Source organism: Phalacrocorax aristotelis, chromosome 5 (assembly GCF_949628215.1).
Source record: "Phalacrocorax aristotelis chromosome 5, bGulAri2.1, whole genome shotgun sequence".
In the NCBI taxonomy this organism is placed as follows: Eukaryota; Metazoa; Chordata; class Aves; order Suliformes; family Phalacrocoracidae; genus Phalacrocorax; species Phalacrocorax aristotelis.
In genome coordinates this window covers 53125553-53153402 of record NC_134280.1, presented here as the reverse complement: position 1 = coordinate 53153402, position 27850 = coordinate 53125553, and the positions used below count along the sequence as shown (strand labels likewise).

The window sequence follows — 27850 nt, the reverse complement described above, 5'->3', positions numbered from 1 at the left end:
GCCATGCCAGTAAACATTCCTAGGGCAGGCTGGCCACAGAAGGCAACTACCTGCACTGCACAACAGCAAGTAAAGTTTGTGCACCCCCGTTAACCATTCCTTGATGCTTCTGGGGATCAAATGCGCACATGCCCAGTCACAAGCCTATCCAATAAACCCGCTCTCCAAAATGCCACAAAATCATTAACAAAGGAGTCTAATCAGACCGTACGCACATCTCCAGGAAAGGGGAGGGGGGGCTGCTCTGCAAGCAAGGCAATTGACAGGATAGTAGGACACCATAACTGACAATAAGGGAACCCTACACCCTGAGCCTGTAGTCTTGTTATCTACACCTTCATGTCCACCTCTGACTGACCTATCTTGACTTTTCCACATTCTATTCAATGCAAACTGCACTTATCCCAGGAAATGAAATGCCTCCTACCTCTACTCAAAACAACCCATAGAAGCAGGAAGAAGGTAAGCACAACGACACTCTCACGGTCATAAACAAGCATTTCCACATTTTAGAAAGAGTCCACAGGAAAGACCTGATGCAGTCAGATTTATTTTACCTTTTTATTTCTTTAGGGCCATTTTGTTGTAGTCATGCACAAACAGCCAGGAAAAAAGACATGCTAGCAAGGGCTGCTCAAGAATAAACATTCAGTCATTACAAAAAGGGAAGAGTGCAAGTTCTGCTGATCAAAATCCCTCTGAGCCTAAGAAATGCAGCTGGCTTGTTGCATCAAAATCCAAACCAGTCGGGGACTCCACCTCGTTTGGGGTCACCTTTCTGCCTCTGCTTCTCTCTCTCCATGTATTTATTCTTGAAGTCATCAAAAGAGCGAGTTTCAGTGTCTTGTTCTTTCTCTGGGAATAGGTTGGGAAACTGAAAGGTTTGTCCTTGGCCCTAAAGAGAAAACAAATGGTCAGAGAGACATTCCAGCCTTTCTGCAGTAGCTATGATGCATATACTTACAATGAAAGACCACCCTGAAGTTTCAGCTAGTGCAAAATGGCACCTCTTACCTCCCCAAGATCTCTTTCCACCCCCACCCCAAAATATACATATATCCCTCCCCCCACCAAAAAAGCTAATTAGCACACAAAAGAGGAGAGGCTGAAAGTTAAGACACCAACTTTTTTTTTTTTTTTTTTTAACAGATGAATGGTCAGGAGATGGACACCTCTTCAAAGACTTTGAACCAGCTCAGAGATGTTGTATGAGTCATACAGTAAAAGCAAGATGAGGAAAATAAGTGATTTTGTTGAAGTAACATCACTGGGGAAATACGTGGTAGAGTAGACATTCATTATTTTAACACTCAGGATATGGGTAGTGGTTATAGTTGTTTAGATCTCAGCTAAGGACAAGAGAGAACAGTTCTAGCAGCTGTTACTGTAGGGCATAATGTGGGAATACGGACTAACAGATATTAGCGGTCTCTTATCAACAGGAATAAAGACTATAGTGTAAAACAATTACAGTGGGAACAATCTAATACATCACTGACGAGATTAAAGTGATTACATCTGCATCAATCATTCTGCCTAACAGACAAGTCATTTTAGTGAAACATCATCATCAGATCTATGTCTCCCACTTGGAAAATAAATATTTGCTTGGTCTCTGGTTTTTATCTAACAGCAGGAAAACATTATTCTGTGGAAATGTTCTATCCCATTAATATTATCTACTTACTTTTTAGTGGTTTGCACTGAGCACAACTTCATTAAACTCAACAATATCAGCCCTTCCATATGGGACTTTGCATAATAAAACTCATAACTGATAGCTCAACAACTCTAAAATTACTCTCTGAAATACAAACCTTACCATACATTAACTTCTTTGACAGAATACCACATACAGAAGTCTCATCAAAAGCATTTAATTGCTTCAGATGAAGACAGGTTTGGGTTTTGGTGGGTTTTTTTTGTTTGGGGTTTTTTTTTGGGGGGGTGGGGTTGGGGTTCGTGTTTCAGATTAGACACTCTTTACATTTGTGCAATAAATACAATCAATCAGGAGGCCCATTTATGAAATGGTTCCACAAAGGACATGAAAGGAACCTTCCACAACACGGCTACCTATACTCCATTTCAGGATCAAAAACATGACATAATTAAATTAAAAAAAAACCCTCACCATGCCCCCGACCCAGCTGAATACATGCTATGTTTCATTTAGCCATATACACTCAACCTGGTAATTTACAGGTGTGAAAGAATGTAAACCTTATGCATACACTTTGGAAAGAAAAAACATGACTTATCCCAGTTGATCTTATCCAGACTAGAATCTAGGAATTATCAACTCATACCCAGCAATGCTCTGGTTGTTTTTGTAGTGCATACTTCTTGGGGGTTTCCTAAGAGCCTGACCATACTACAAAAACAACAAGGGAGCTGCTGTGTACGTTGCTCTGTCCTCGATTCTAGCCTGGATAAGATCAGCTGGAACAAATCAAGGTTTTCCTTTTCACAGTGTATACTCTGGGGTTTCAACTCTTTTGTACCTTCAAATTACCAACAGGTATGCTTATAATAGCTGTCCTATGACAACTAAAGCATAGTTCCATTTCAAGGCACAGAAACTGGCCTTATCAATGTCCTTGAGCAATCCCAAAGCTGTAGCCTACTGAAACTCTTCCTGTAGTAGGATCATCAGCAAGCACCCTTGAGACCAAGCACTGCCCACGATTTTAGCACACTGAAGCATTTGGAAAAGAATTGGTTTACATTACAAAAAAAATTACTGTGTTTTAACTGCACTGCAGGCAGGTCACTCAGCCCCGTGGTACCTATAGAACAGACGGGGCCAATTCTAAGGACTCGTCTGCCCTAGAGAGGAAGCCATTTTAGTTAAACAAGCAAGAAAACAATTCAGGCTAACATGGTAGGCATACCACCTACACTGAAAATTTGAGAACTATTTATATTGGTAACAGTGTAGTAAGGGACTGTTCTTGTTATGCAGCACTTCCATTCTGGTATGATTCCAGCACCAATGCACTTCCCTTATTGGAGAATGAAGGAAAGCTGTCCCTAAAGCATACTAACAACATGCATGGTAATTCACTAAGCATTGCAAAACAGTTTCTATTTTAAAAAGAGGAGGAGAAAAAACCAAAAAAGATATGCACAGAGGCTGTAGCAAAACCAGACAAACCTTTCAGCTTTTTAATCAAGGTGCTCATGGTTCCCATTTCAAAGCTGGTAAAAGTCAAATATTGAGCTGAAAATGTCAATCTGTATCTGGAGTATTTTAATAAATCAAAATCAGCACAGACAAGCTGGCTTTTTCCAGCTCTTGTTTTGTGAAGAAATTCTGATTTTGGCTGGCAGCCAGACACGATCCAAAACAGCCAAGACATTACACCCTGAGAACTGAAGGTTGATAAATCTTAAGTAACAATACTATCCAGTAAGACTGCACTGTAAGACTCTGAAGTGATGAAAGCTGTATGAAAAATAGCTGTTGTGCATGCTCAGTAGCTAGTTTTCAGAAGAAGCCTCTATCTTAGGCATTTCAATATTTCAGAAATACCAAAAGGCATCAACTTACATAAAGGATTATGAGTCTGTCCAGGCATATTTACATTCAGTGCATCTTCCACATGATGCCAGAGGCTACTGAGGTTCAAGCTCATATGCCACCTTCTCAAAAAAAGGCCTACCAAAGGAATGGAGGGATAGTCACTCCTTTATGCAGTACAACGTCTTCTTACACCTTTTCTTTGTAAAAGTTTTCCCTGCTATATAGCAACCATTTGACAAGCATATGATAAACGCATCCTCAGAATTAAATCCTAACTGAAATAAAGCAAACTACTAAATTTCTACCAAGTTCAACAGCCTGCAAACTGCTAGAACATGACATGCTGGCATAATCAACCAGAAAGCAAAATTTTGGCTTATTCCTAAACCTTGCATTTGTTCACTGTTTTACCTTTTGCAAGCCACTTAACCAAGGTCATCCTTATAATTACTGAATTATTAAAATTCACATAAGCCTCTAAAAAGGTTAGGACGTGGCCCTGCTTTAGAACTTCTGCCAGCATAATTACCTTAATTAGAAGGACAAAGAAAGAGGGAGAAAAGAACACCTTCCCACCTGACACAGCTGTACCAAAAGAAAATCCTGTAAAAAAGACAGAGACTGGCAAAAAAAAAATCATTTTGCTCAGATAATTTAGCCTGTCTTGGAGCTGGATGCTGCACTGCCAGCAAAAGAACTTTTTCACCTATATGAGGTGATACACTGATACTCTGGAGTTTGTCAGAATAAGCTCTACCACCACAGGCTCTTACATCTAAGTGAGACCTTATAATGTTAAAAAAAAACAAAAAAAGAAAAAAAAACAAACAAAACAAGGCAGGCAGTATTGAAACACCTAAAAAATAAAGGCAACATGATGATTTTATGCATTGCTATTCTTAATTTAGGGTCTTCCCAGAGACCTCCCTTTTTCCTACAAATTCTAAGACTATGGACAAGTGAGATGTGTGGCCCAGTGTTTAGATTACAGAAATGGGAGCCATTAAACTTCTATTCCTGCGCAACTCTAATCCTTGCTTCATCATTACCCAAATGTAAAACTGATTTATATGCAAGGTCTTATGAGGATTCATTTGTTAAATGCTAACATCCTTCAAGATAAAAAGTGACCTAAACATCAAACATGTATTTTCCCCTTAGATCTCAAGCCTTTTTCCGTCAGAAAGGCTGAAAACACACCTTTTTCTCTGAGTCTGTATAAGGAGTTATCACATTGAGTGGTACAAATTGCCTCCATTCATTTTAATGAGAGGTTAAGTGACCATAATTAGACCTATGAAGTCAAGTGTTTGCCTTCCCACTGCTGAGCCTCATGTCAGAAAATTGCTGGAAGGATTATCCGGCACAAACTCACTTATACTTCTCTGACCTTTGTGTCCCTTGAAAAGTTTAGGAATGGAAGGTCAGCACAGATATAATTATGTAGGAATGACGCAGCAAACACTGATCATGTAAACAACTGTGAGATCTTCTGATTATTTAGATAATTGAAGCACTTACTACTGTCCTTCAGAATTAGGAGAAAAGTGATGTTTATAGTATCATTAACTAAAAAAAGTTGGACTCCCAACAGCACGGGATTCAGTCCAGCAGTAGCAGCAAATGCAGCTAAGTTTAATAATCCAGTGCATTTGAACAATTCTCCTACTATTGCAGCGGTAACATCCGATGTTAGAACATACAGCAAAACAGCACAGAAAGCAACTTCAAAAATCCACACAGCATACAGAGCATCCAAGATTCCTCTGAATTCACTACATGTCAAAAGCAAACTGCTGTCACATCTGATGTGCAAACGGGTTAATTACTATGAATGTACCAGACACTCTAAACAGGGTTTGAGGAGAAAGCATTTGCAAAAATGTTCCCACTGGTGCCATCATTCATACAGCTAAATAGGTGTTAGTCCTCATGTTGACAAGGTCAAACTCCTTTTTACAGCCATCATCATTAGATTTCTCAAAACAGGTTTAATTAAAAATAGGTCTGGATTCCAGAGGCTTGTCTACAGTTGTGCTCCCACGGGTGCTAACACCTGTTAAGTTAAACCAGTGAGAATACTGAAGGAGGAGGAGGGGATGTTGTTGGGTTTTTTAATTTCCCTGATGTCGATGCAACTGTAAAGCTTCCCAATGTCTGTCTTTTCCTCTTTTTTTTTTTTTTAATAACATTAGGATAATTATAACTGTTTTGGAGCAAGAAGAAAGGTTGCTGTATTACATTAATTTTATCTGCTCTGCAAAAATCTATAGTTTTGGTTTTAATTAAAAAAATTAAATTGTTTTAAAAAGTAGCATTTGATACCCAGGGTCCTAAGTCTCTAAGTTAAACCCTTCTCACCACATTCCAAAAGCGGAAAAAAAGGCAGACAGGCTCTGGAATGGCAAGATATTGTTGATCCACAGCCTTCTATGATTTGAGGTATTTTTTTAGTGTGAAAATATTATGCTTGGACAGATCATGTATTTGTCCAGTTACAGCCTGAGAATAAAGTAAACAGCTCTGAATCTCCAAGAAATAGTATTTGGAAAAGAAAGGACAACAATTCTTACATGTGGAACAGCTGGGGCACTAATCTGACACCTAAGGGTATGCCGACTATAACTTCATACAGCTCCTACCTTTGAGACACTTGCAGTAAGTTAATGGATATGTACGTTGCACTGGGACACATAAAGTGATGTTTTATGAAGCAGGGAAGTGAACCTGTCACGAGAATATATTCAGTTTCATTCAGGTAAACCACACCACAGCCGCTACCAAGTCATGCTGGAAAGAGCAATACTTCCACCTAGTGGGCAATACAAAGATCAACCCAAAACCTTCCAAAAACATCCTTACTTTTCCAGTTTTAACTTGAAACTGGATTAATGAAAGAAAACACAGCTGGTAAAAATGGTGGGAAAGCCCAGCTACTCTGACTCACGACAGATGCAAACTAATTCTCATTAAAATAAGGATTTTACAGTGGTTACCAAAGACTTTCCTAAATTAGGCAGTTATTAAGAATGGACTGCATGGAGCCTGTTATGGCCTGAATCACACCATGAATGAGAATGAAGGCAAACCCTTCAGTTTCAAAAATGACACTGGGTTTATGGCCTCACCCAATGTTCAAAGCTGGTGTGAACACAGAACTGGGAGCTCATTGAGACACCAGAGCTAGTGATGAAAAGCAAAGAACAAAAGGAAAAAGGAAAAAAAAAAAAGGACAAACCTAAACGTTAAAGGGATTAACAGACACCAACAACAATAGATAAAAAGAGAGTAAAGAGACTAGGAATAAGGTGAGGGGAAACGATCAAGCTGACAAGAGTTCAGTAAATGGTCAGGATTCCCTCACTTGGGATGATATACGACACCAAAAGGTGGTCCTCTGACCCTGTTCATGAGCCTGACAGAAAACATGGAATTCTTTAAAAACTTATGATGATGCTATAGTACAGGGCAACGCAGTAAGGGACACTTGCAGTCTCATGTACCAAGAGCAGTCCTCAGCCACACTATCACAGGCCTCTGTGTGGGCTGATTTGCCCAGCAGACACAGTGAGAGGTTGATGGAATGACCAGAGTTACTGCCTCTAGTACCAAGCTAATTTGGGTAATTCTCCTCTCCACCGTGGAGCTGCTCTTACGGTAATGGCAACTATTCTAGGTTCAGAGATTTGATGTCAAATAAATGCACAAAGGCACTGCCTTAAATGAGTGGCTTGCTCCACAGAACAGCAGCCTTTTGCTTCCCACTCCTTCCCTGAGTATCTATAGGTTGCAAACTACCTCAACTCAGAAAAAAAAAAACCAAAAGAAACAAGACTACATTAAACACAGTGAAATAAAATTTGAGAACTGACCACAGTTCGCTAAAGATCCAGGTCTGCTTCATCTTGGGAAATTAGTCTAAAAACAAGGAAGCCACTAGCAAGAGGCTGTGACAATGGAAAGTGCTTACTATTACCTGCTAAGGAACAACACTCAGAGAAAGCAACTTGTAAGATACAACACACTCCTGGGATTCAATTCCTCAGCTGTGTTCTTAATGAATTGCTCATACCTGATCTCTTGCAGACAAAACCTAGCACATATAATACAGGAGGAAGAATTTGCCCACCAAAGCAGAGACTTCCTTGGAAAAGGAATGTGGTTTTAGTCATCTTAATGTAAAGTCCTCATGGAGATGAGGTTGCCTTTAACCTTAGCACAGTAAATCAAGGTTAGCCCTCATCTAAATACAACCCTGTTACTTTCCATTAACATTGTATTTTATATTGTTCTTTCAAAGGTAAGAACTGTCTAGAAAAACATACTCTCCTCACTTTTCTTTCCACTCCCCTTCCCAGAATGGGCTTCTAAGCACACCTAAACTTTGAAAATTAAAGAAAATAATCAGATTTCCCATTGTCTATGCCTCTTTAGTTTGACCCCAAGACCATATGAAGTCTTATGCAGTCTTTAAGGTCACAGTGTTCCCCACACTGAATCCTTGTCCTAGGATGGAGTAACACTGAGGTTGTGTTGCCAACAGCAATTTTGAGCTTATGGTTTTACAACCATAAATAGCATTCCTTTAATGTAATTTTGGTATGTGAAGGGGTTTTCTATCACTGGTTGCATTTCTTTTTTACATAGCAACAGGTAAGCCCAAGAGAAGTCTAAACTATAATATGTTCCTGTTATGAAAGAAATTCATAACATCATGAAGCTCCTTTTCCACTGGGCAACCAATATACGTTTCAGAACCCAGTTTAGCCACAAAGTGTGCTTGTTAGACATGACTAAAAGCTCTCCAAGGAATATGCCTTAGTCTTCTCTGAAATCCAAAAAGCTTTAATAATAAGTTCCCTATCCTTACAATATATTCTTTCACTTACTGGACATGTCAGCAATCAACCACACAAGTCACGAACTTTCCAGCACACAGAGTACAGGGTCAACATGAAACCTGCTGGCAAAGCAGCACTATATGACATCAGACCATAACTTACTTACAGACCTCAGGCAAACACAGGACTTGAAAACTAACCACTTGTTTGAATTTGATTTTTAGACTAAGTCATTTAAACATCTTTACCTATTCTGGAATGCATTGAAGAAAATGTCATTATTAGAGGATTGGCAGAAGTATTCAGCCAACCGGAGAATTCACTGAACATTACTTCCAGCTTAGCTGGTTAACAGTCCCTTCCTCTTTCCCCACAAGCATCCATGTCAACTCACCAGCTGTACGTAGGCAACCTTGTAATCTGGCTTCTTCACCCTCTGATTCTTGTGATTCCTCTTGTTGTTTGCACCTGCAGAAATTAAGAGAGTCCCACCTTTTACTTCTCAAGACTTCCAAGTTCACCAAAGCAAGGCCAAGCTGAAGGGGGGACGTGATTTATTGTTAAGATGAATACTCCTTCTTCAGTACCAACACAGTATCACAATTACTACAGTAATTACAGGCTAAATTGCATAATTACTATATTACACAGTTACTACTTAAACTGGTAGGCACTACTCTCCTCATTTACAAGTAGGGAACCGAGGCATCCCTGGGCTCAGGCCTCTGACAGCCATTATGCCTTCATATCACACACAAAGTTCCCAAAGAAGCAAGGAGGTAAGTCTCCTGAGTAGGGAGCCAGAGTGACAAACTGTCCTCCCAACATCAACAGCTTCAGGAAGACAAGGAGAAAGCAACCACTAAACAGCTTCAAACTTGTCAATTTTTACTACCCAGCTAATGAGCTGGATCTAGTGTTTACACACCAGGAAATTACACTCCACAATAAAAACAAAAAAATGCAGAAGGTTGAGATGCTGTAAGTATGCCGGTCACAGCTGAGTGAGAAGTTAAAATTATTTCCTGCATGTTAGTCAGACATTAAAGCTCTCTAATTATTAGACATTCTAACCCCCTTTCTTCTTTTATCCCTGAATACATACATTCTACCATGACTTCCCCTAGCAGTGGGGGACAAAATGGTTATAAGGACAAGCATGAATATTTTTCAGTGCTGTTTGGAATTTTCTGTGTTTTGTATGCAAGACTTCAATTCTATTTTTCACATAAACATATTACAGATTATCTATTTTTTCTTCTTTTATATGTTCCAAGTTTTACAACCTCATTTTGAAGCTTTTTCTTTCATTCTCCATTTTTTCACTATTACAGCTTTTTTCCTATTGCTTTTTATAAAATCATCCCTATTCTTACTATTATAAACACATCTATCAATTCCTTTGCTAGAGTCACTGCATGAAAAAATTAAAACCCAGCCATCAAAGATGTCCTACCCAGCAAGTCGCTCGCCATTTGATAAATGCACTGGCTAGTGATCAAAAAGGTAAATAACATGAAACTTTTATTCCTGACTCTGCACTGCGTCCGAACTGCAGTCAGAGAAGCTCTGGGGAAGGAAGCATTCATATATAAATGTGACCTTACATAAATTTAGCTTATTTCAGTTAGAGGTGGGTCCCTCTGCTCCAAGTCATGAGTTCAGCAAAAAAACTAGAAACACTTTTTCTTTTCTCTTGGGTTGGTTCTCTGTTGGTGGGTTTATTTTTCTAGGGTTGGCACAGGGGAGAAACACCGTGAGTGGAAACATACAAGCTCGTAGCAGAAATGTGGTAATGACAGGTCATAAAAATTTGAAAGTTTGTCAAGATGTTTTTCTGACACTATCTACTGGTCTAATAGAGTATCTTTCTTTGCTCTACAAACTTTGCCTTTTGATAGACCATACACCTCCTCTGTGTGCATGCCAGGTAGTCTCAACTCATGCATTTTTTTTAAAAAAAGGCTATGGCTGAAATTAAGTTTAATTACTAATTTTATTAAAACACATGAAGCAGTTCCTTCTGAAATGAGACACCCACTGGTCTTCAAGGAGAAATGGTACTTACAAAAGCATACAGCACAAGCTGGGTAACTGTCAAGATGATAAGGCTTTTTAAATTCAGATTTTACTTTTTAAAACTAAACTTATGTCATAATCTAATCAAAGAATTGAAATATGATGTGGTGCATACTCATTTGAAGGGACAAATAAACAGCTAAGCTGACAGACGTCACCAGCTAAGCACCTGGAACCAAAGTTTATTGAAATCTAATAGAGCTTTTGAGAGGAAAAGTCCATCCTGGCTGCACAGGGATGCCGTATTCATCCCTTTGGATAACTCAGCTGCACTTACCATACTGAATCCTGGTCCTCACAGCAGCTACCGGCACATTGTATATTTTCTCAAGGTAATTCTTGATATCCACTTTTGTCATTCTAGGCAATGCAAAAACATTTTGGGGAAAGAAAGAAGGTAAAGTATAAATATTTAAATAAAGTAAAACAAAGTATTTCTAGACTGGTTGCTGGAATAAATACATCTCCTTTTAACCAAGGTAACTTTACTGCACAAAAGTATAAACTCAGCATAGATCACATACTGCTACAGCAATTCATTATCCATAAATTGTAACAATTACAAATATTTAATCCTCCATAGCCTCAACAGTCAAAACCCCAGATATATTCTGTATTCAGCAAGTATGGGTAGGTTTTCTCACTGCCCAAGCTGAGAATCCTTTCTAATCTCCTGAATAACATTTTCTGATCTTTTCCAGACCCGCCATAGGCTTGTGGGCTTTCATGTGTGCAACCAGATCGGTCAGGATGAGAGAGTCTTGACAAATACCTGGACATCACCTTGTTTCCTCCAGATCATTTTCATAAGCACTTCTTTCTTCCTAAACCTGTCCCTGGGAAGGCTGAGCCTCACTAACGCTCAAAAAGAGAAGCCAAACAAAGCTCGTATTTAAATTAGTGCCTTCGGAGTGCTGTAGAAGGTCTCCCTGATGCAGAAGCCCCATCTCCCAACCCAAAGGGCGCTATCTGGCACCTCGCCTTCCCACCCCTCAGCGAACCAGACAAGCTGCAGCCCAGGTGACAAGAGGCAGTGTGCCGGGACGCCTGGCACTGGGCGGGGAGAAGAGCTGTGGTGCAGCAGAAGCGGTGGGGCCCCCCGTACCTCCCGGGCGGCGCCGAGCCCTTGCCCGGGCGGGGCGAGCCTAGACCCATGACGGCTCCCGCCGCGGGGCCTACGCCGTGCCCCGTTCCCCCGCCGGCCCTGCACTCACTCCATGGAGACGCGGAACTGGACGGTGTCCTCGGGCTGCGGCACGCCGGGCCGCACAGCCAGCATGAAGAAGTTGGGCCGGAAGATCCGCAGCTGCGGGCCGCCCCGCTGGAACAGCGGGTACCTGCGGGGAGACAACGCGACTGATCGACCGGCCGGTACCCCCCGCCACCACCCCGAGCCGAGCCGAGCCCGCCCGGCTGCCCCCCCGCCGCGGCCCGGCCTGCCCTGCTCACACGGCCTTCCCGGCACCCGCCGCCATAACCGAGGCCCGGCCCGCAAGCGGCGCTGGGCGAGAGCGGCTCCCGGCGGGGCGGTGGCGACAGCTCCCGCCTCCTGCTGGAGTGGAGGAGCGCGGCGGAGCCGGGGGGTGGGTGTGAGAAGGGGCGGTGGAGCAGACGGCGGGAGGCCTGACGCCCTCGCCCAGCGGCCCCGTCAACCACAGCACGCGTCGGGGCCCACTTGGGGACACACACAGAGTCTTGAGGCAGGGGAGAGTTCCCCAGAGGAGCCACAAAGCGGGGGGGGGGGGGAGGAGGAGGCACCTGCAAAACGGCGTCTCAGTGGGAATTTTCAGTCTTGGCTGCGTTTCACACAGTGGTTTCCTCATGGTTACAGGAGGGAGGTGGTTCTCCTTATCTGCTCTGCTCAGATCCCAGGAGGGGTGCTGGGCCCAGCTTGGGGGTCCCCAGTACAACACAGCCATGGGCCTGTTTGGGTCCAGAGAAGGGCCACGAAAACAGTGGGAGGGCTGGGACACCTCCCTTGTGAGGACAGGCTGAGAGAGCTGGGGTTGTTCAGCCTGGGGAAGGCTCTGGGTAGACCTTATTGCAGCCTTTCAATATATGAAAGGGGTTTATAAGCAAGCCAGAGACTTTTTACAAGGCCTGTTGTGACAGGACAAGGGGCAACAGCATTAAACTGAAAGAGGGTGGGTTTTGATTGGACATAAGGAAGAAACTTCTTACGATGAGGGTGGTGGGACACTGGGTCAGGTTTCCCAGAGAAACTGTGGATGGTCCATCACACTGGAAGTGCTCAATATGTGGTTGGATGGGACTTTGAGCAACCTGATCTGGTGAAAGATGCCCCTGCCCATGGCAGGGGGCTTGGGCTAGACCATCTTCGAATGTCCCTTCCCGCTGAAACCACTCTAATGAATCTATGATGCCACAGCATGGTTTAAGAGAGACAGACTGTGATTGTAGGTGGCAGAAACAGCCCAAAGTTTAGAAACAGGGGAGAACCACCATCCCTAGTGGCCTTCCCTCCAACAGGGCATTTGGGCATTTCAAGGGTTGGCAAAGACAACAAGCCCTACAGAATAGCTCATGTCCCAAATTTAGTAACAGCCATTTGTGTTTTGACATCTACACTGAATTCAGCAAGTAATTCACACTCACTATTGGGCTTTAATATTATATGTAGATTAATGGCCTCAATAAACATTTTAATTTAATATTTGAATGAAACATTCTCTATAGTGTACTATGGCTTGTCTGCATTTAAAAAATACTGTGTGCTGAAAACTACCACTTCTACGGATTTGTTCCTTTATTCCCGATTCTTTGATTCCCTTCCCTTAATCACTCCAACTTTTAAGTCAGTTTCAACAACATTTGGCATCAAGATTATGAGCTCCTCCAGAACAGTCTGCTTTTGATATCTGCCTGTATGGTGGCTGTAAAACAGCCCTCAGATCCTGGGTGTTTGTTGGTCATACTGAGCCTCATTCCTAGGCACAGAGCTGAATCAAATGATAGTAAATAAAGATTTGGACCAACTCCCGAATTCTTGCAAAATGGGATGCCATTAAATAAAGTATGAAACACCATTCCAGAGACCTGTCATTGGAGTAGGTACTGGTCATGCTTTATTTACAAAATCCAGAGATTTGTACACAGCAATCTACAGGACAGCGTAGGGCTGGTATAAGGAGGATAAAGGACATGCTCAGCAAGAATTGAAGATGCCAGCAAGGAGTCATCTTAGTTTCACAGGGAACCTGCTTCCTTTTGACTGAGGAAGCTGCCAGACCCCTCCAGGAAGGGAAAGAAGAAAAGCAGCAGCAATAGCCAACCCAGGCTGATGTTGCGATTTTTGTTATCATTGAGGCTTGGGAACACAGGTGATTGGTGAAGGAAATAAGAGGAGACCAGCAGGGATTCGGCATGCCACTAAGGGCCATCCTGCCTGCTTCTTTACTTCCAGCGCCCACCAACCTTGCCCTTGGCTCCTGCCTTCTTGCTGCTACAATACAAAAGGAACGAAAAACGTGTCAGTGTGATGGAAACGGTGGAGCTTTGTGACCACTGCACATTCCTGACTCTCTGATTAGGATCGAGCTGCTTTCAATTCTCACATGCTGGTACACCTGCCATAGCGCACACCCTGAGAAAAATATTTTTGATGTTGTGGAAGGAGATTCCTCCTTAGGCTCTTAGTGAAAGGCCAGGATGTGCATGCCAGAAAAAGGTGTACCCTTCCAGATTCCTGCATTATCAGGACAGAAGTCCAGGTGGTCTCAAAACTAAACAACAGGCCTATCCAGCCACAGACTTGATGTTTTCTGAATTCAAGTCTGCTATGATCTGGATTTTAGGGTTTAGAGCTGTTTCTGGAGAAAATTTCCTCATTATCAGGGAGGTCAAATTCCCCAGATGCTCCAGACATCTAGTAGTGGAGGCAAAAAGCTCAGCAACAGTTTAAATACGACTAAGAATTGCTTTGCTCTAGCAAAGGCAGAGTGGCTTATGCCTTATATCATGAGAGCAAGAGCCTCCAAAACAGTCCAAACAACTTTTTTTAGGCTTCACCTCATACCAGTATCCTCATCTTGCTGGTGGTATGTGTGGGGAGCAGTCCAGCTACACTCCCCATACAAAGCACCTGAGGCTAATTCTCTCCAAATAGTATCTTCTTGCACACAGAAGGGCAATCCTACATGCAAGCCACTTACCTTCTGACTGAGAAGCAGGCATGCCTGGAGTCAGACAGGGGCCAGGCATGAAGTTAGTCAGGTTAGATTCTGCACTGGCTCCCATAGGCAGCACCTTGGCTTTTGGAGCTCGGCACACCACCAGACCTTCCAATCTCACACACATGATGATGAGGCAGCTTCTTGAACCAAAGCATATGCAAACTGGGCAGCTCTTTGACATGGTAGAGCATGGGGTTGGGGGCCAAGCACAAGGTGGTGGGGCCTTGCTATCAACAGAGGCGCCCTCAGAACCACTCATTCGTCCAGGGAATAGAAAAAAATGTGGATCACACATCTAGGGAGAATTTTGTGGTGCTGCCCCAGGGATTGGTTCAAGAGCACTAGCCATAGTTATGAAAGGATGTAGCACAGTGACACAGATGTACACGCCGTGGATACTTTACCTTTTTACCAAGTTAGACTTGGTCTATTTGAAAAATTGACCTTTTATATGAGAAAGTGCAGAGCATTTTCTGCTTGTCTTAAATTCATGTCAGCATCCCTTTTGCCAGCCTTTCTGCAGGTTCAAAACCTAGTATAGGAACCGCGTAGCTCCTTAAACGAAGACAGAGTCCTTTTATCTCCGTAAGCGCCTGTGATGTTTGATCATATGCCTAACATTTAGAGTGTGCTTAAGGAGACTTAATAAAGTCTGAAGCAAAAGGATCACTTGATCCTTGTGTAACACATTAGCAGACATTACTTTGGAATGATACAGTCTAGTGCGGATAGAAATTTAAGTACACAGAAATCTTACAAGCTGTGGGCTTCTCAGTGCAACCTTTTCAAATGACACCCTGAGAGAATACCATGCCTATTGGGGGAACAAGCATGCAGTAATGGTACTCTGTGTTGTGGGTGGTGTGATAGTGCCCCTCAGAAGAACAGCAACACCCAGACAAACGGTGGCATCCTTCTGCAGCTGCACATTCTGCTGAGGTTTATCAGCCTACAGCTCTGTACAGAAAATACCATGGGAAGGTCAAGCCTTATGTTTGGCATCTACAGACAACTGAGCCTCCAGTTTTGCATTCATCTGATAAGGTGGGGTGGCCTGGGGAAGTGGGAAGGCAGTATCTGGTCACTGCTGTCATCCAAAGATGACACCAAAGGCCACCACTTCATTCCTACTATGACTTTGCTAAGAAGATACAGAAGCACAGTGAAGACCAAATCCCGCCACTGCAGAGCTCTCCTCCCTGGCTTCCCTGCAGTTTCTTCTCTGTGTCTGTTAATTTTCTACATGCCCTAGCCCCCAGGCTTTGTCTAGCCCTGGTCTCTCATCAGTTCACTGTAAACACATAGAATAGTTAAAGATATAAGACAACTCAAAAAATCTAATGAAATAGAAGTCTTGTGGGGAAGGAAAGTGGGAGAGAAATAATGAGTGAAAAGAACTCACAACAGTAATCCCATGATGTTAGTCTTGTTACATGCCATTCCTTATCATCTTAGCAACCACTTGTTTACCTTTCGTAAACAAGGGTTGTATTCCCTCAAGTATTCAAAGCACCTCAGTCAGGTGTTTGAAAACCCCAGCAATAAGCAGATGGAGATTTTGCAGACATGATGTGAAGAAACATGATTTTTTTCTTGTTAGCTGTTACGTTCACTTCAGTTTCCCCTTCATTTTCTCAATGTGAGGCAGGATGGGAGTTGCCCTTCCATCTCTAGCCTCATTTCATTGCAACAAGAAAATGTCGGTGTTGAGGCTGAAGCAACTACATTGAACACTGAGAAGATATCCCCAAGCCAGGAGCTAGGAAGGGGATATAGGTACTTACTGCTTCTGAGCCTGATCAATCCGGTTCCTGAAGGTGATAATCTGCAAACAACATACATGACCAGGGTTTTCAGAAATAAAGAAACCTTGTTCCCTCACAAAGAGGGGAGTTTTACCTGCTGAAGTGCTGGATGCAGGTGCCTATGGTAGGGATTTATACTTCCTTTGAAATAAAAGCTCACCCTTGCTTGAAGGAGAGAAATGTTGCTCCTTGGCAATAAAACTGCAAGCTAATTTCATATGTCAAGGGAAAGAAGAGCTAGAATTTTATAACCCTTATTAGAAGGGTTCTTATGTAGACAAAATAATCTCCTATGAACTCACATGTCAAACTGCAGGCAAGTGAACCAGAATGAACATCACCCTGGCCAGTTGGAAAGCTCTTGCATGGCCCCATCCACCTGTATGTATCAACCTCACCTTCTCACTCTTCCCCTACTCCTACACATTCAGAAGTGTATAAGCTCAAAGAGCTTTGATGGACTTTGGATGGGAACCTCAAGAATGGAAGATGAATCACACATTCTGCTGGAGTATCTTTGTTGATTGGGAGAGCAGGAGGTGAGGAGCTTGCAGCACTCACCACCTTCCCAGCCACTCAGCTAATAAGAGAAGACAACTTTTAAAGGGGCTGAAGAAGAATATGTTCAAGAAGAGCTTGAGCAACCACAAAGGAAAGGGTTGGAATTGGTGCTCTGAACACCTTCCCAAGCTCTGTTGATGACTGCAAGTCACTGAAGAGTCTGTCCTACAAGACAGAGGGTCTCTCTGTTTAGCCATAGGTAAACTGCGTATTTCAACCTGATGCATGGGAAAGCAAACACCTACCTTGCACAGGATGAGCACCTTATGACCTGACTTAGCACCTCAGTCCTGGTCTATAGCCTTGGACTCACTGCTGAAATCCTGGGACTTTTCCAGCTTAGATACTGGGAAAGCCCACAGGAACTAGGGTGTGATAGAGAGCCCTCTTTTGCCCCTTCACCTTCTCATTTGTAACCAAGTCAAGGTTCTACATCTAGTTTTCCTGGGACGGAAAAATGCGCCTGCCAAGAGGTATGCTTTGCTTCTGCTTTTGGTGTAGTTCGAGGTTCTCCATTGGCTCTGCAGGTCCAAGAACTGATGACCCAACATTTGTATATTTAAAGTGGCGCTTGAGATTCCCCACATACGAAACAAGAAAAAAATGTCATACATTCAGATTGGCCCAACAACCGGTATTTCCTGGCTTGTGTCTTTCCATGGCAAACAGAAACAAAATAAGAGACTGAAACATTAGCAGGAACAGGACAACACAAGGAAGGAAAGATCAGCAGATCAGCTGCTTTTGTACTTACTCATGGAAGATTCAATATCTGCAAAAGGAGTCTATATTATTTTTTGCAACTGTTTTCCCCAAGTGTGGAGGAGAACCAGCTGTCTTCAGTTTGACCCAAGGACTTAACACTTACCTTCACTGGTAACCTTGTGATAATGACTATAACACTCACTCTCCAATGAAGCACCAAAGAGCAACAGACACTAGAGCTAAAGAACAGCTCCATTCCTGTGTGTCCCAGTTCCTTCCTTTGTCTCTGCCTTGCATCCTTGCTTGCATTGCCTTCATTCCCTTTGCTGTTTTCATTTACGTTTTTCCTCACTTTTTTCCTATCATTTTCCCTTTTTCCTTCCACTTTTCTTCTCCCATCTCAGCTGTGCATTTTCCTTCTATTTTGTTCATTGTTTGTACTTTCTCTCCTTGCTTTTCATCAGCAGCCATCCATCTCTCTGTTTATGCAGAGGTTTCATTACCATAGCATGTATGTCTCCCCTGGCACTGCCTTAATTCCTGTTGTCCCACACCCATTTGGCCTGTTGTCCTTAAACTAGCCCACTCCAATATTTTGGATCTGGATAAGCATGTGGCCACAAGGTGGAGAATCTTTCCAAACCCCATACCATTATTTTCTGTGAATTCCAAGCTATTACACATGGATCCCTAAGCTTCTGTGTGTATCCCAGGTGGATCAGGGTGACTCACCCACGCACATAATACCAGAGGTTTGGATAAGGAATTATTTTAGAGATGGTCTGAGAGGGCTGCATGCTCTGTTCTTTAGCCATATCCTTGTTAGACCCTGACTCTTTTGCTAAGAAAGAATGTCTTATCCCTCTTTTCTGCTTCATCTCTTTTCAAAGAATGGAAGGGGAGAGAAAAAGGAAGTGAGAGACACAAGATCCAGTTTTCTCTTTTCTCTCTGCACTTGGAGCCAAGTGCCAGTTTCTGTCTGGCACCTGGCCTCTGACCATGCTGCAGGCTCATGCATTTGGTAGCCTTTGCTGCTGCTGTTACACAGGCAAGTTCATTGTACTTACAACTTGGAAAGCTCCTGCAGCCTGCAACGCATTGTTAAAATCTAAGAGAGATTGAGATAGTTACATTGGTGTTGCTCATTCTTTGTCAGTGTGTGACTGTGTGATTGGGAATTAAAAGGAGAGTGAGACAGAGTGAGATCCAGTAGGATTTCTCAGCCACTGAAACCTGATGTAGGTGAGTGCAGACCTGTCCTATGACTGTGAAGGAAACACGTCCACTTTCTGTTACCATATGACACTTTAGTCAGATGCTCCTGTCTAGAGACAGGTTTTGGTGACTCCAGAGAGCTCAGTGCACTGGGAATTTGTCTGGGATGGGAATAAAATTTACAACATTCGAGTGTGAAATCAAAGATGGGTTTAAAAATATTATTCTGCAATGGAGATGAGTGAATCGAGTTACTGATTTTTCAGGCCACAGTTACCTATAGATAAACAGGAATGAAAGAGGTGTTTGGGCAGAGGGTAGAGCATCCATTTTCTGTTGGGATTGCCTTTCCACAGGGCACTGAAAACCTTGAGAATGGTCTATCCAATTTCAGCCTACAATGTGAAATCCAGACAAGTATGTATGTTAGGGGAATACAGTTCCAAGTTTGCTGCTTAAATATTGCAGAAGGGTATTGAAGACCCAAATGATGTCACCATGTGGCTTTTGCCAGAGGAGTCACAGAGATCTTTATATTTTGGACCTAGTGCCATTAGCAAAATGGCTTCTCAACTCACCTCATATTTTTTCCTCTTGATCTGCTCTGTAAAATCATACTTTTCAGTCTCCAGGTGGTATAACCAGTCCCACAGTTCCTTAGCCTTGTCCCTGTGTGTTTACAGGGAAAGGAAGAAGGGAGAAACACATCACATCATATATTTTATACCATTTTCACATGACTAGTAATGAGGCTTTTTACATTTTATTTAATGCAGCTTACACATCTTCCTGCAAACCCTTTCCATCCTCTGAAATATTTTTTTCAAGGTCACACTTTTCTCACCTTCTCACCTGAGAACCCTTTAGACTTGCACTCTTGCATGTGTCATAGACTAACATATTTCCTACAGATTTAATTTTCCCCTTAGCTCTTCATGAAAGAAAAAGAGTCTAGGGTAATCAGACAACAAGGAAGGAGGACTCTGAAGACCACTCAGATGAGCAGAGCAGCTGCCATTGCAGTCTCATCTGTTTCAGAGCTGAGGTGAGCCAACCTCATCTTTCAATCATGTGTAAATTCCAATGTGTGGAGTCCAGACTATCATCTGATGATGGCTCTGCACCAGAACGCTCAGATCCCAAGCCTCTCCAGCCTCTGTGGAGACCTTTACTCATACCTTAGCAGCTTAGCTCACCTCTGGGAATGCTACAGATACTAATCTGTAGGTATGTTCAACTAATCTCTGAGCTGGGTTTAAAGTCTATAGCCAGTCCTGTAAATGACTAATCCTAGTTAGCAGGAGAGGCTAACGGAGCTATGCCAGGAGCATGACTAGATGGCTACCAAACCATTTCAACAACTCCCCACATCCCCATTTCCCCTCCATTCTCCAGATCAAGGAAAGGCAAAACTTACACTGTCCCTGATGAATTTCAAGGAGGGGCCTCTCCTCTACCTCAGTCTTTCACTAGAGAAGACTCCAGGACAGTAAGGCCAAGTATCAGTAAGTTAGGATAAGCATGTTACCTCAGCTTGTCTTCATTAAGGTGGTCAATGTTCAAGGGCTTGCGCCTCTCTGCCAGGACCTTCTTCTTCGTCTCTCTAGCTGTTTGCTTCTTCCCTCTCTTCTGATCAGCCTATTTTCAGAACAATTAATGTCAGACTGCAGACATTCAGGCTGAATGAAATTATTTCAGTGACAGAGCATGTAAGGCAAGCTTCTAGGGATCCAGAAGAAGGAAAGGAGAGCTGTTTTCTCAACATGTAATAAAGACTGTTCCCAGTTAAACCCATGGTTTAACGCTTCCGTATTTCTTCCACCAATCCATGCTTTTTACCTTAGCCAAATAGCTGCTGTATGTGGCACCCATGGAGGACAGAGCCTTCTTTTTCTTGAGATCATCCTCAGCTTTTCTCTTGGCATCTTCTTCCTCTCTCCGTGCCTTTTCCTCCTGTCGAGTGTGACACACAGAAGCAAGTTACTCTAGGGGAGACTCACAGCTTCCCCAGCAGCAGCAGCAAGTGTCACTGCAGGGAATATAATCAGAGAAGTGTGTTCATGAGAATTGGCAACTGCTGTTTCCTGCCCTTGATTTAACAGGGTGATAATTTATTCTCTGGTCTGAGACAGGCAGAACCTGTAGTTTTATTCTATCTCTGGAGATCTCCTTGCATTTAATGCTGAGACAAGGGGAGAGATGCAAAGACACTTACTGCAAGCCTTGCCTGACGCTCCTTCTCCTTCTCAGCCCGGATTCTCTGTTGCTCTGCTCTTTCAGCTCTGCGCTTCTCCTGCAAGAAGCAGTGGCAGAGTCATTGAGTCATCGAGTCATCATTGTGGCTTCATCTACCTCTAGTATTATGCCCCACCACTGAGACCTTTGGTTCATAGAGAGTGAGCCACCTACTCCCTTGCCAGAACATGCAGAAGGGTCTCATGTGCAATTCCCAGGTGTAAAACAAGAGGCTGAGAGAGGGGACAGATGTGGGAAGAAGCCTTTTGGTGGTAACTTGAGCAGTTACTTCTGTATATGGCAATACAGCTTTCTGCCAAGCTCTGACAGTGGACTAATGGATTCAACTTCACATCTATAGAGGATCTCTCAATCTAGTACAGGGAAATGGCAGTACAAGAACTCACAATCCTCTCCTTGAGGGCAACCAGCTCTTCCTCTTCCTTTCTCCTGGCTTCAAAGTGGCTGTCAATCAAGGCCTGCAGTTCAATCAGGTCTTTGTTCTGCCTTTTCTTTTGGATGTCCTAGAAGAGCAGGAAAATGCATTAAGCCAGCCCATATTGCTCTAGGAACATGCCCTGCACATTCCTAACACCCTGCCTACACAGAGAAACAAAAGCAGAAATTGTCTGCAGATACCCATGGAAATCTATGGCATTAGCTTAAATGGCTGTTGATACAGGTCAGAGACAGTCAAGACTCATTCAGGTGACAGTCAGGAGCCCAGAACGGAACAGAATCCACATCTATTCCCTTACACCATATTTCATCCCTGACTTTGCTTAGCTGCCTCCTCTTCACTTTGGAATATGAATCTTACCTAGAAAATATTCCTGCATTTTTGGGCAAAGCAGATGTTTCTGTGGAGATTTTCAACACTAGAGTTTCTTCATTTTTCTATCAACTTTCTAGGAAGGTATTTGGATCTCTGTTTATTATTAAAATTCTGTTGTCATTTTAGGTAGTGTTTCTCAGCAACAGATGAGTGTAGGCCTGCTTTATTTCAACCTGCAACTTTTAAACCATTTACAACAATGGGACAGGGGATCTGAGAGCTCCTAAAACACTTACTTTCTCCTTTCTTCATCTATTGGCTTCAAAGATTCAAGGAAAAAGATAAATACACGAATTAACATTTTAGCTTAGTCCCATTAGCAACAAATGTATCCAGAGAGCGTCAGGGTGCAGACAGTAGCCTTTCACTGAGCAAAACATCCATACTTCTTTCTTGACTTTATCCACAGCAGTATCCAATACAGGAGGAGTTACGTGGGTTTGAACACATGTATAGCTCAGGTACAGACAGACAAACGCAGTCTCAGGAATACTTACATCAAAATCTACCTTCTCACCCTCTGGTATTTTAGGAGCAGTTAGTCTGCAATGGGTGGAAAAAAGAAAAAAAAGGATTTTCATCTTAAAAAGCAGGCAGCTTTTTAAATAACACGTCCTTACCTGCCCTGCCCTGAGTAATGATGCTGACAAGGAGAAATATTGATGGAGATACAGAGGGGTGAAAGAGCAAGTCAATGGGAACATACTCCAGAATAGCACTAAGGACCATTGTCCTTCATGGAAGGTCATGCAGGGCAGGGAGTTACCCCTAAAAGCCCTTTTCATTCCCAAAGCTTATGGTTATTCCCTACCACACAGAAAGACGTTGGCCTGCAAGGCTGTTGGCACAGTGTTGCATGCTTCTTTCTGGGCAGCTGGCAGAGCGGGAAGGGAAGACGCTGGGGCCCAGAGCAAGAAGGTGCATAGGAAGCCTTAGTTAAGCGCAACATTTGCCATCCTTCCTACTGTCAGTGATCCTGGATGGATGAGTAGTTTCCCAGACGTGGCCTCTCACAAAGGACTTAGTGTTGAGTTGCCTATACCTTGGCATACTGTGAGATGACTGTATCTTGGACAGTTCACGAGTCCTCTGACTCTATCAGGAACTGGTCTTAAGACTTTGGCCAGTAACTACTGCTAAGGTATCCTCTGGCAGAAGCAGATATCCTGGAAAGGCATGCAGGAACAGCTGGCCTTTTGCCTAATAGACAATCTAAGGGCTTCTGCTAGATCAGGAAAATGATCCCAGGGCTTTTATACTCTCTGCGCTTCGTACTTACTTTATTCTGGGCTTCTCCTCTATATTTGGAAACATGGAGCAAAACAGGAAAGAAAGAAGAGGGAGAACAGTTAGAACAACAGACATCATGCCAGCTGCTAAAGTAAAAGGAGGGAAGGGAAATCTAATCATAGGTGAAACATCCCAGAGAAACTGGTTGAATCTCAAGTACTTCCAGAAGAAATAGACACGCTCATGTACCCCTTTTGCTAGGAGTGAATCTGTTTTTACCCTTGGAACAGAATTTGGCAGAAAAGAATCAAGAGAGTGTATAAAAGTCCCAAATGTAGCATCTGGAAGGTAATGGTTTCATGTAAATGCTAGATTATTTTTCTCAAACCATCCTGACCAAAGGTCTAAGGAGGACAGCTGGGCTGGAGGGTAGAAGAAAATGTTGCCTTTTTCAATCAGCACTTCTTTTGCTAAAGTTAACCTGAATTCACAGTCGTGTCAACGATAACTAGGTTTCACCAGTTTTGCTCAAATGCCTCATATAGAGGCCAGGAGGGGAAAAACTTCATGACATATTTTCTGTAGTTCACTGACTCTCAAGATTGCTTAGAGCACATGTCCCTGAGACACTTTGGTGCCATGGGGAAGATGGTTATTCTTCTACACTGTGTGGTGCTCCTCAAACCCAGCTTGGAAAGCCCATCCTCCCTTAAGCAAGCATCCACTCCTGCTGAGGTACATGCACAATTCCCATGGCTGTTAATGGGAATGATCTTTGCATCTCCAGGAGAGGTGTAATGCCCTGATAGGCAGGCTAAACCATCACAGACACTGTCAACTTGGGCCCTCTGGCAGTCAGAAGTGTTCCCCTACAACAAATGCCCTTTTCTTGGCTCTCAGAAATGTGCTGTCTTATGAGTTACTTGCTTAACATTTGTGCTTGTGATCAATTTTCCTCCCTGCTATGCTTTTTAAACTTTAGTTATTAACTCCAATGTAATGCCAGTAAGTTCAGCAGTGTTATTCTCACAAACTGAATTAAATCTATGTGCTTTTTCTGGCCCAGGCTCACAGGGACCCAGGTTGACATTCATAACCACATGCTACATTTGAACTTTCAGGGATGCTGCTGGATACTGCAGTACAAGACTCTCCCTGTGTTGGTTTGGTGGGAGGAACTGAGGTAAAAAGCTCACAGCCTATTGAATCTGGCATAAACAACCAGCTTTGTAAAGTAAAAGTAAAACCAGCCTCCCTCAGGAGTAGGTGCATAAGCCCTGCTATCCATATCATGATACAGAAAGCTATTATATTTTTTCAAATGCTTGTTTGTGTACAGCTGTTTTGGGACTGATGGAGGAAATTGGGAATAGCAAATGGAACAGGGTAGGATAAAATAAAATGAAGCATTATAAGAGGAAATAAATAGAGAAAATTGATACTGGGAAGTATTTAGTGGAGACATCAGTGGCAAGGACGTTGGATAATAAAAAAGTTGAGGAAATGGGTTATTGAGATAATTAAGAGAAAAGAGGTGAGAGACCAGAAACCAACCTTTCCTTCCTCTCACACTTTCCCATACCAATTTCAGTAATGAAATTTTGGGGGGTAGACTTTTCTCATTTACTGCAAGAACACTGCCTAGCAAAACATATCTCAGTTGAGGCCTTGTGATGCTAGAGCAATGCTAACAAAATAAACAGCATGTAATTCGAAAACTCATATAAAGGAAGCCACAAATCTCTCCTGAAGAAAAATACCATTAGCCAACAGTGTACTTCTATCTTTCTCCTTGGACTAGATGATCCCTGAGGTCCCTTCCAACCTGTGATTCTGTGATTTAGTTATTTTGCTTTTCAAATAGTCAGTGAGCTTCTTAACATATTAGTTAAATTGTTGGGGTTTCTTTAATCTGGAGAGAGAAAAAGTAATCACGATTAGCCAGTCTATCAGGGATGTTATTCACACAGGATTCCCTTCCCTCATGACATACCCAGACAATTTTCAGAAACGTTCCTGTTTAGCTTAAAGCTGCCAGTTAGTAACATTTCAGAGAGAGGGGAAGAAAGAAAAGTAGACAGGAAATGACTGGCTTTGTTTGTTGACCTTAGTTGCCAGGATCGACACCTCTCTGTCAATGACTCTGTGAATTTGATTTCAGCTGCCACCAAATCAGCACTTTAAACTTAATTAAACCAACAAAAAATTGTAAAAATAAAAAGAAAAATTAAGGTTAGTTTTTCTTGAAATAAGAAATTGTAGTTAGAATATTTAAAGGTACCTCCAGAAAACCAGAAAAGGGGATAACAAAGAAATAGTTCTGAGAAGCCTTTATTAAAAAATGAAAAGTAATAAATCTGTCTTTTGCAGTGCATGATCCAGCATGGTCCATACTGTATGCACCAAAAGCAGCCCAGGGATGTGATTTATTTTGAAATGCCCGTTCTTTCAACACACTAAGTCAAGGAACTGGGCCAACATTTGTTGACCAGCAGGAATTGTCATAGCAAATTCCTGCTCCTGTGGTGGATTTTGACTGACATTCTGATCATTCTGCCCATGAACCATGGGGCTGTGACAAAACCCCCACATACAACCCTGCCAAAAGAAGGCAAGAGCCACTGGAAATCCAAGTTCACTGCCCTGGTGATTTGGGAGTCTCTGAGTTTCTGGTTTCCAAAAGGGTTAGCAGAGGGAGAGCACACACCATCATAAATACAACCTTGCTTTCTCCTGCCCAATCTATGAGTTATTCACACAGTGCTCCCCCTTTTTGTGAATCCATCTGAAAGGCCTTTACTTCATTCAGAAATCCCTAAACACCCTCCCTTAATCCCACTTCTCAGAAGCAACATAGCTAACTCACAGTGTGTCCTTGAAAAAAAAAATCAATATGCTATTAAAAATAAAAGGAAAAAGAGAGAAAAAGGAGAGAAATGGGCTCAGAAAGGTCCTCAGAGTATTTCCCTAAATAAGAAAAAAAGCCTGAAAATTGAACAAGAAAATTAAATGAACAGAAAAAAAATCTACGAAACCAAAACAAAACAAGAAAACACAGAAAATGCAGGTTTCAAGTGCCATTAAAGTGCCATTGGGCTTTGTCTTTGGAAACAGCTGGCCAGGTGTTCTATGGGTTGAGGCAGTCAGAACACAGCTGAGCTGCTTCAAAGGCCTGTAAAAGTCTGTGAGAGACTTTCTATACAATTAAACTGGTTTTGAATTTGTCCCAGGGGACTTAAGTTATCTTGCCCTCATACAAGGGCAAAACTGACCCTGCATGCATTTAGATTTGGTCCTTTTACATGAGTCTTGTCCCCACCCATGTGCTCAAGTGCCCACTCAACCAAGTATTATGAGGCCGGTGGCCTCACCCACCAATATGAATAAATAATACGCATGCTTGATGTTTAGCACAATTTTAAGTGCATGGCTGGAGCAGAAGTTTAAATATCTGTATATTCAGTCCTGGAGACCATGACCTTCTACAGGTTGGGTGAAACAGGCACATCTATGCAGGTCTTAGCTCCATTTTCGAGCATGCCACTGGGATTTAAAAGATACTTTCCTCATTTTTTGAGGATAGAGAAGGTTTGCTGATGAGAGGTATGACACAACAGGTTCTAGCTTAAGACAAGTCCTGAGCAAGCTTCTAGGGCTTGGCTTTCATCATCTACTATCCTAATGAGAATGTACAGGCTTCTCAATAGTGACCCACCCAAGGGTGATTGGATATGCACAGTAAGCAGTTCTTTGCAGCAGAGATGTTTTGGCCCAGTTCCTGAGTTTAAAATCAAGTGAGGAACAAAAACAAATACAGGAAAAAATAGATGTTAGAAAGATGACTTTGTTGTCCTAAGACAACACTGAGCTACCATCATAGTAGTCGCCTTCTTCATCAGCTGTAGGTTGAAGGATAAAAGCAAAAGAGAAGAAGAAAAGTAGTCAATCCACAAACAGCACTGTTCTAATAATAACTGTCCCCACTGTCTCCCTGCTATGCTGGGAACCTTGGACTCTCCAGAGATCAAACAAGAAGAAAAAACACCTTTTTGGTGATTTGATTTGGCAAACATACAGCTGTTTTCTCAATGTTCATCCAAAGCCATGCAGAGAGACCATTTCCCTCCCACGACCTCTTTGCTCTTGAACAAGGTCAGTGGTTTTAACATGGTTTCCCCAGCACTGAAAGAGAAAAAGGGTGAGAGTCTGTAGGCGCATCACGTACCTTCTTCAGGGGCTTCCTCTGCTGGTGTCGTGGTACGAGCAGTGATGGAAAGACAGGAAATAGGAAAAAAGAAAAAACAGAACAGATATTTAAAGCTCTTGGAAGCCTGAGAAAGAAACCAGGGAATGCATGAAGGGGGAAAAAAATAAAGGAATTAGTGAATGAAGCCAAGGAGAAAAGGTATCTGGAGAGGCTGTCAGGAGTTAACGATGCTGTAAGGTTAAAGTAGTAGTAAGCATGGAGATTAAAGGAGAAAAGGTCTGCAAGTGATCATTGTGGTTAATATTTGTTTCTCTTGTTTTGTTCTCTTCTACAAACCCAAGGCTCCTGTTCTTGTTTCACACACACACACACACTCTTTTGTGTTGCAACTAGGTGGAGTAATCAGAAGTCACGTCAC

The 27850-nt window shown here is 42.6% G+C and overlaps 2 protein-coding genes across 12 annotated transcripts in view; both read right to left on the bottom strand.

Annotated features, from left to right (window-relative positions):
* Window positions 1-537: 537 nt before the first annotated feature.
* MRPL23 (mitochondrial ribosomal protein L23) lies at window positions 538-12010 on the bottom strand. Of its 2 annotated transcripts, none has more exons than XM_075094572.1 (5): window positions 11896-12010; window positions 11661-11783; window positions 10724-10806; window positions 8762-8835; window positions 538-895 (listed from the first exon to the last, which is right to left on the bottom strand). In XM_075094572.1, the coding sequence occupies exons 1-5, from the start codon at window positions 11919-11921 to the stop codon at window positions 731-733; spliced, it is 471 nt and encodes a 156-aa protein (XP_074950673.1). In that variant the 5' UTR covers window positions 11922-12010; the 3' UTR covers window positions 538-730. The 2 variants fall into 2 exon arrangements, with proteins under 2 accessions (XP_074950673.1, XP_074950674.1); XM_075094573.1 differs by having other exon boundaries at window positions 11552-11783; window positions 11896-11939.
* Window positions 12011-13509: 1499 nt separating this feature from the next.
* Window positions 13510-27850, bottom strand: part of TNNT3 (troponin T3, fast skeletal type) — a 31576-nt gene continuing 17235 nt past the window's right edge. For 4 of the 10 annotated variants that reach the window (XM_075094561.1, XM_075094569.1, XM_075094565.1 and 1 more), the window contains 10 exons: window positions 27451-27471; window positions 23275-23293; window positions 22493-22538; window positions 21568-21684; window positions 21141-21218; window positions 20765-20878; window positions 20454-20563; window positions 19504-19594; window positions 16424-16464; window positions 13510-13909 (listed from right to left, as the gene is read on the bottom strand). In XM_075094561.1, the coding sequence (XP_074950662.1) occupies window positions 13861-13909; window positions 16424-16464; window positions 19504-19594; window positions 20454-20563; window positions 20765-20878; window positions 21141-21218; window positions 21568-21684; window positions 22493-22538; window positions 23275-23293; window positions 27451-27471 (686 nt within the window). In that variant the 3' untranslated portion in view covers window positions 13510-13860. Of the gene's footprint in view, window positions 13910-16423; window positions 16465-18777; window positions 18819-19503; window positions 19595-20453; window positions 20564-20764; window positions 20879-21140; window positions 21219-21567; window positions 21685-22492; window positions 22539-23274; window positions 23294-27097; window positions 27125-27450; window positions 27472-27850 lie in introns of all 10 variants that reach the window. The other 6 variants (XM_075094567.1, XM_075094564.1, XM_075094568.1 and 3 more) reach the window with 3 other exon arrangements.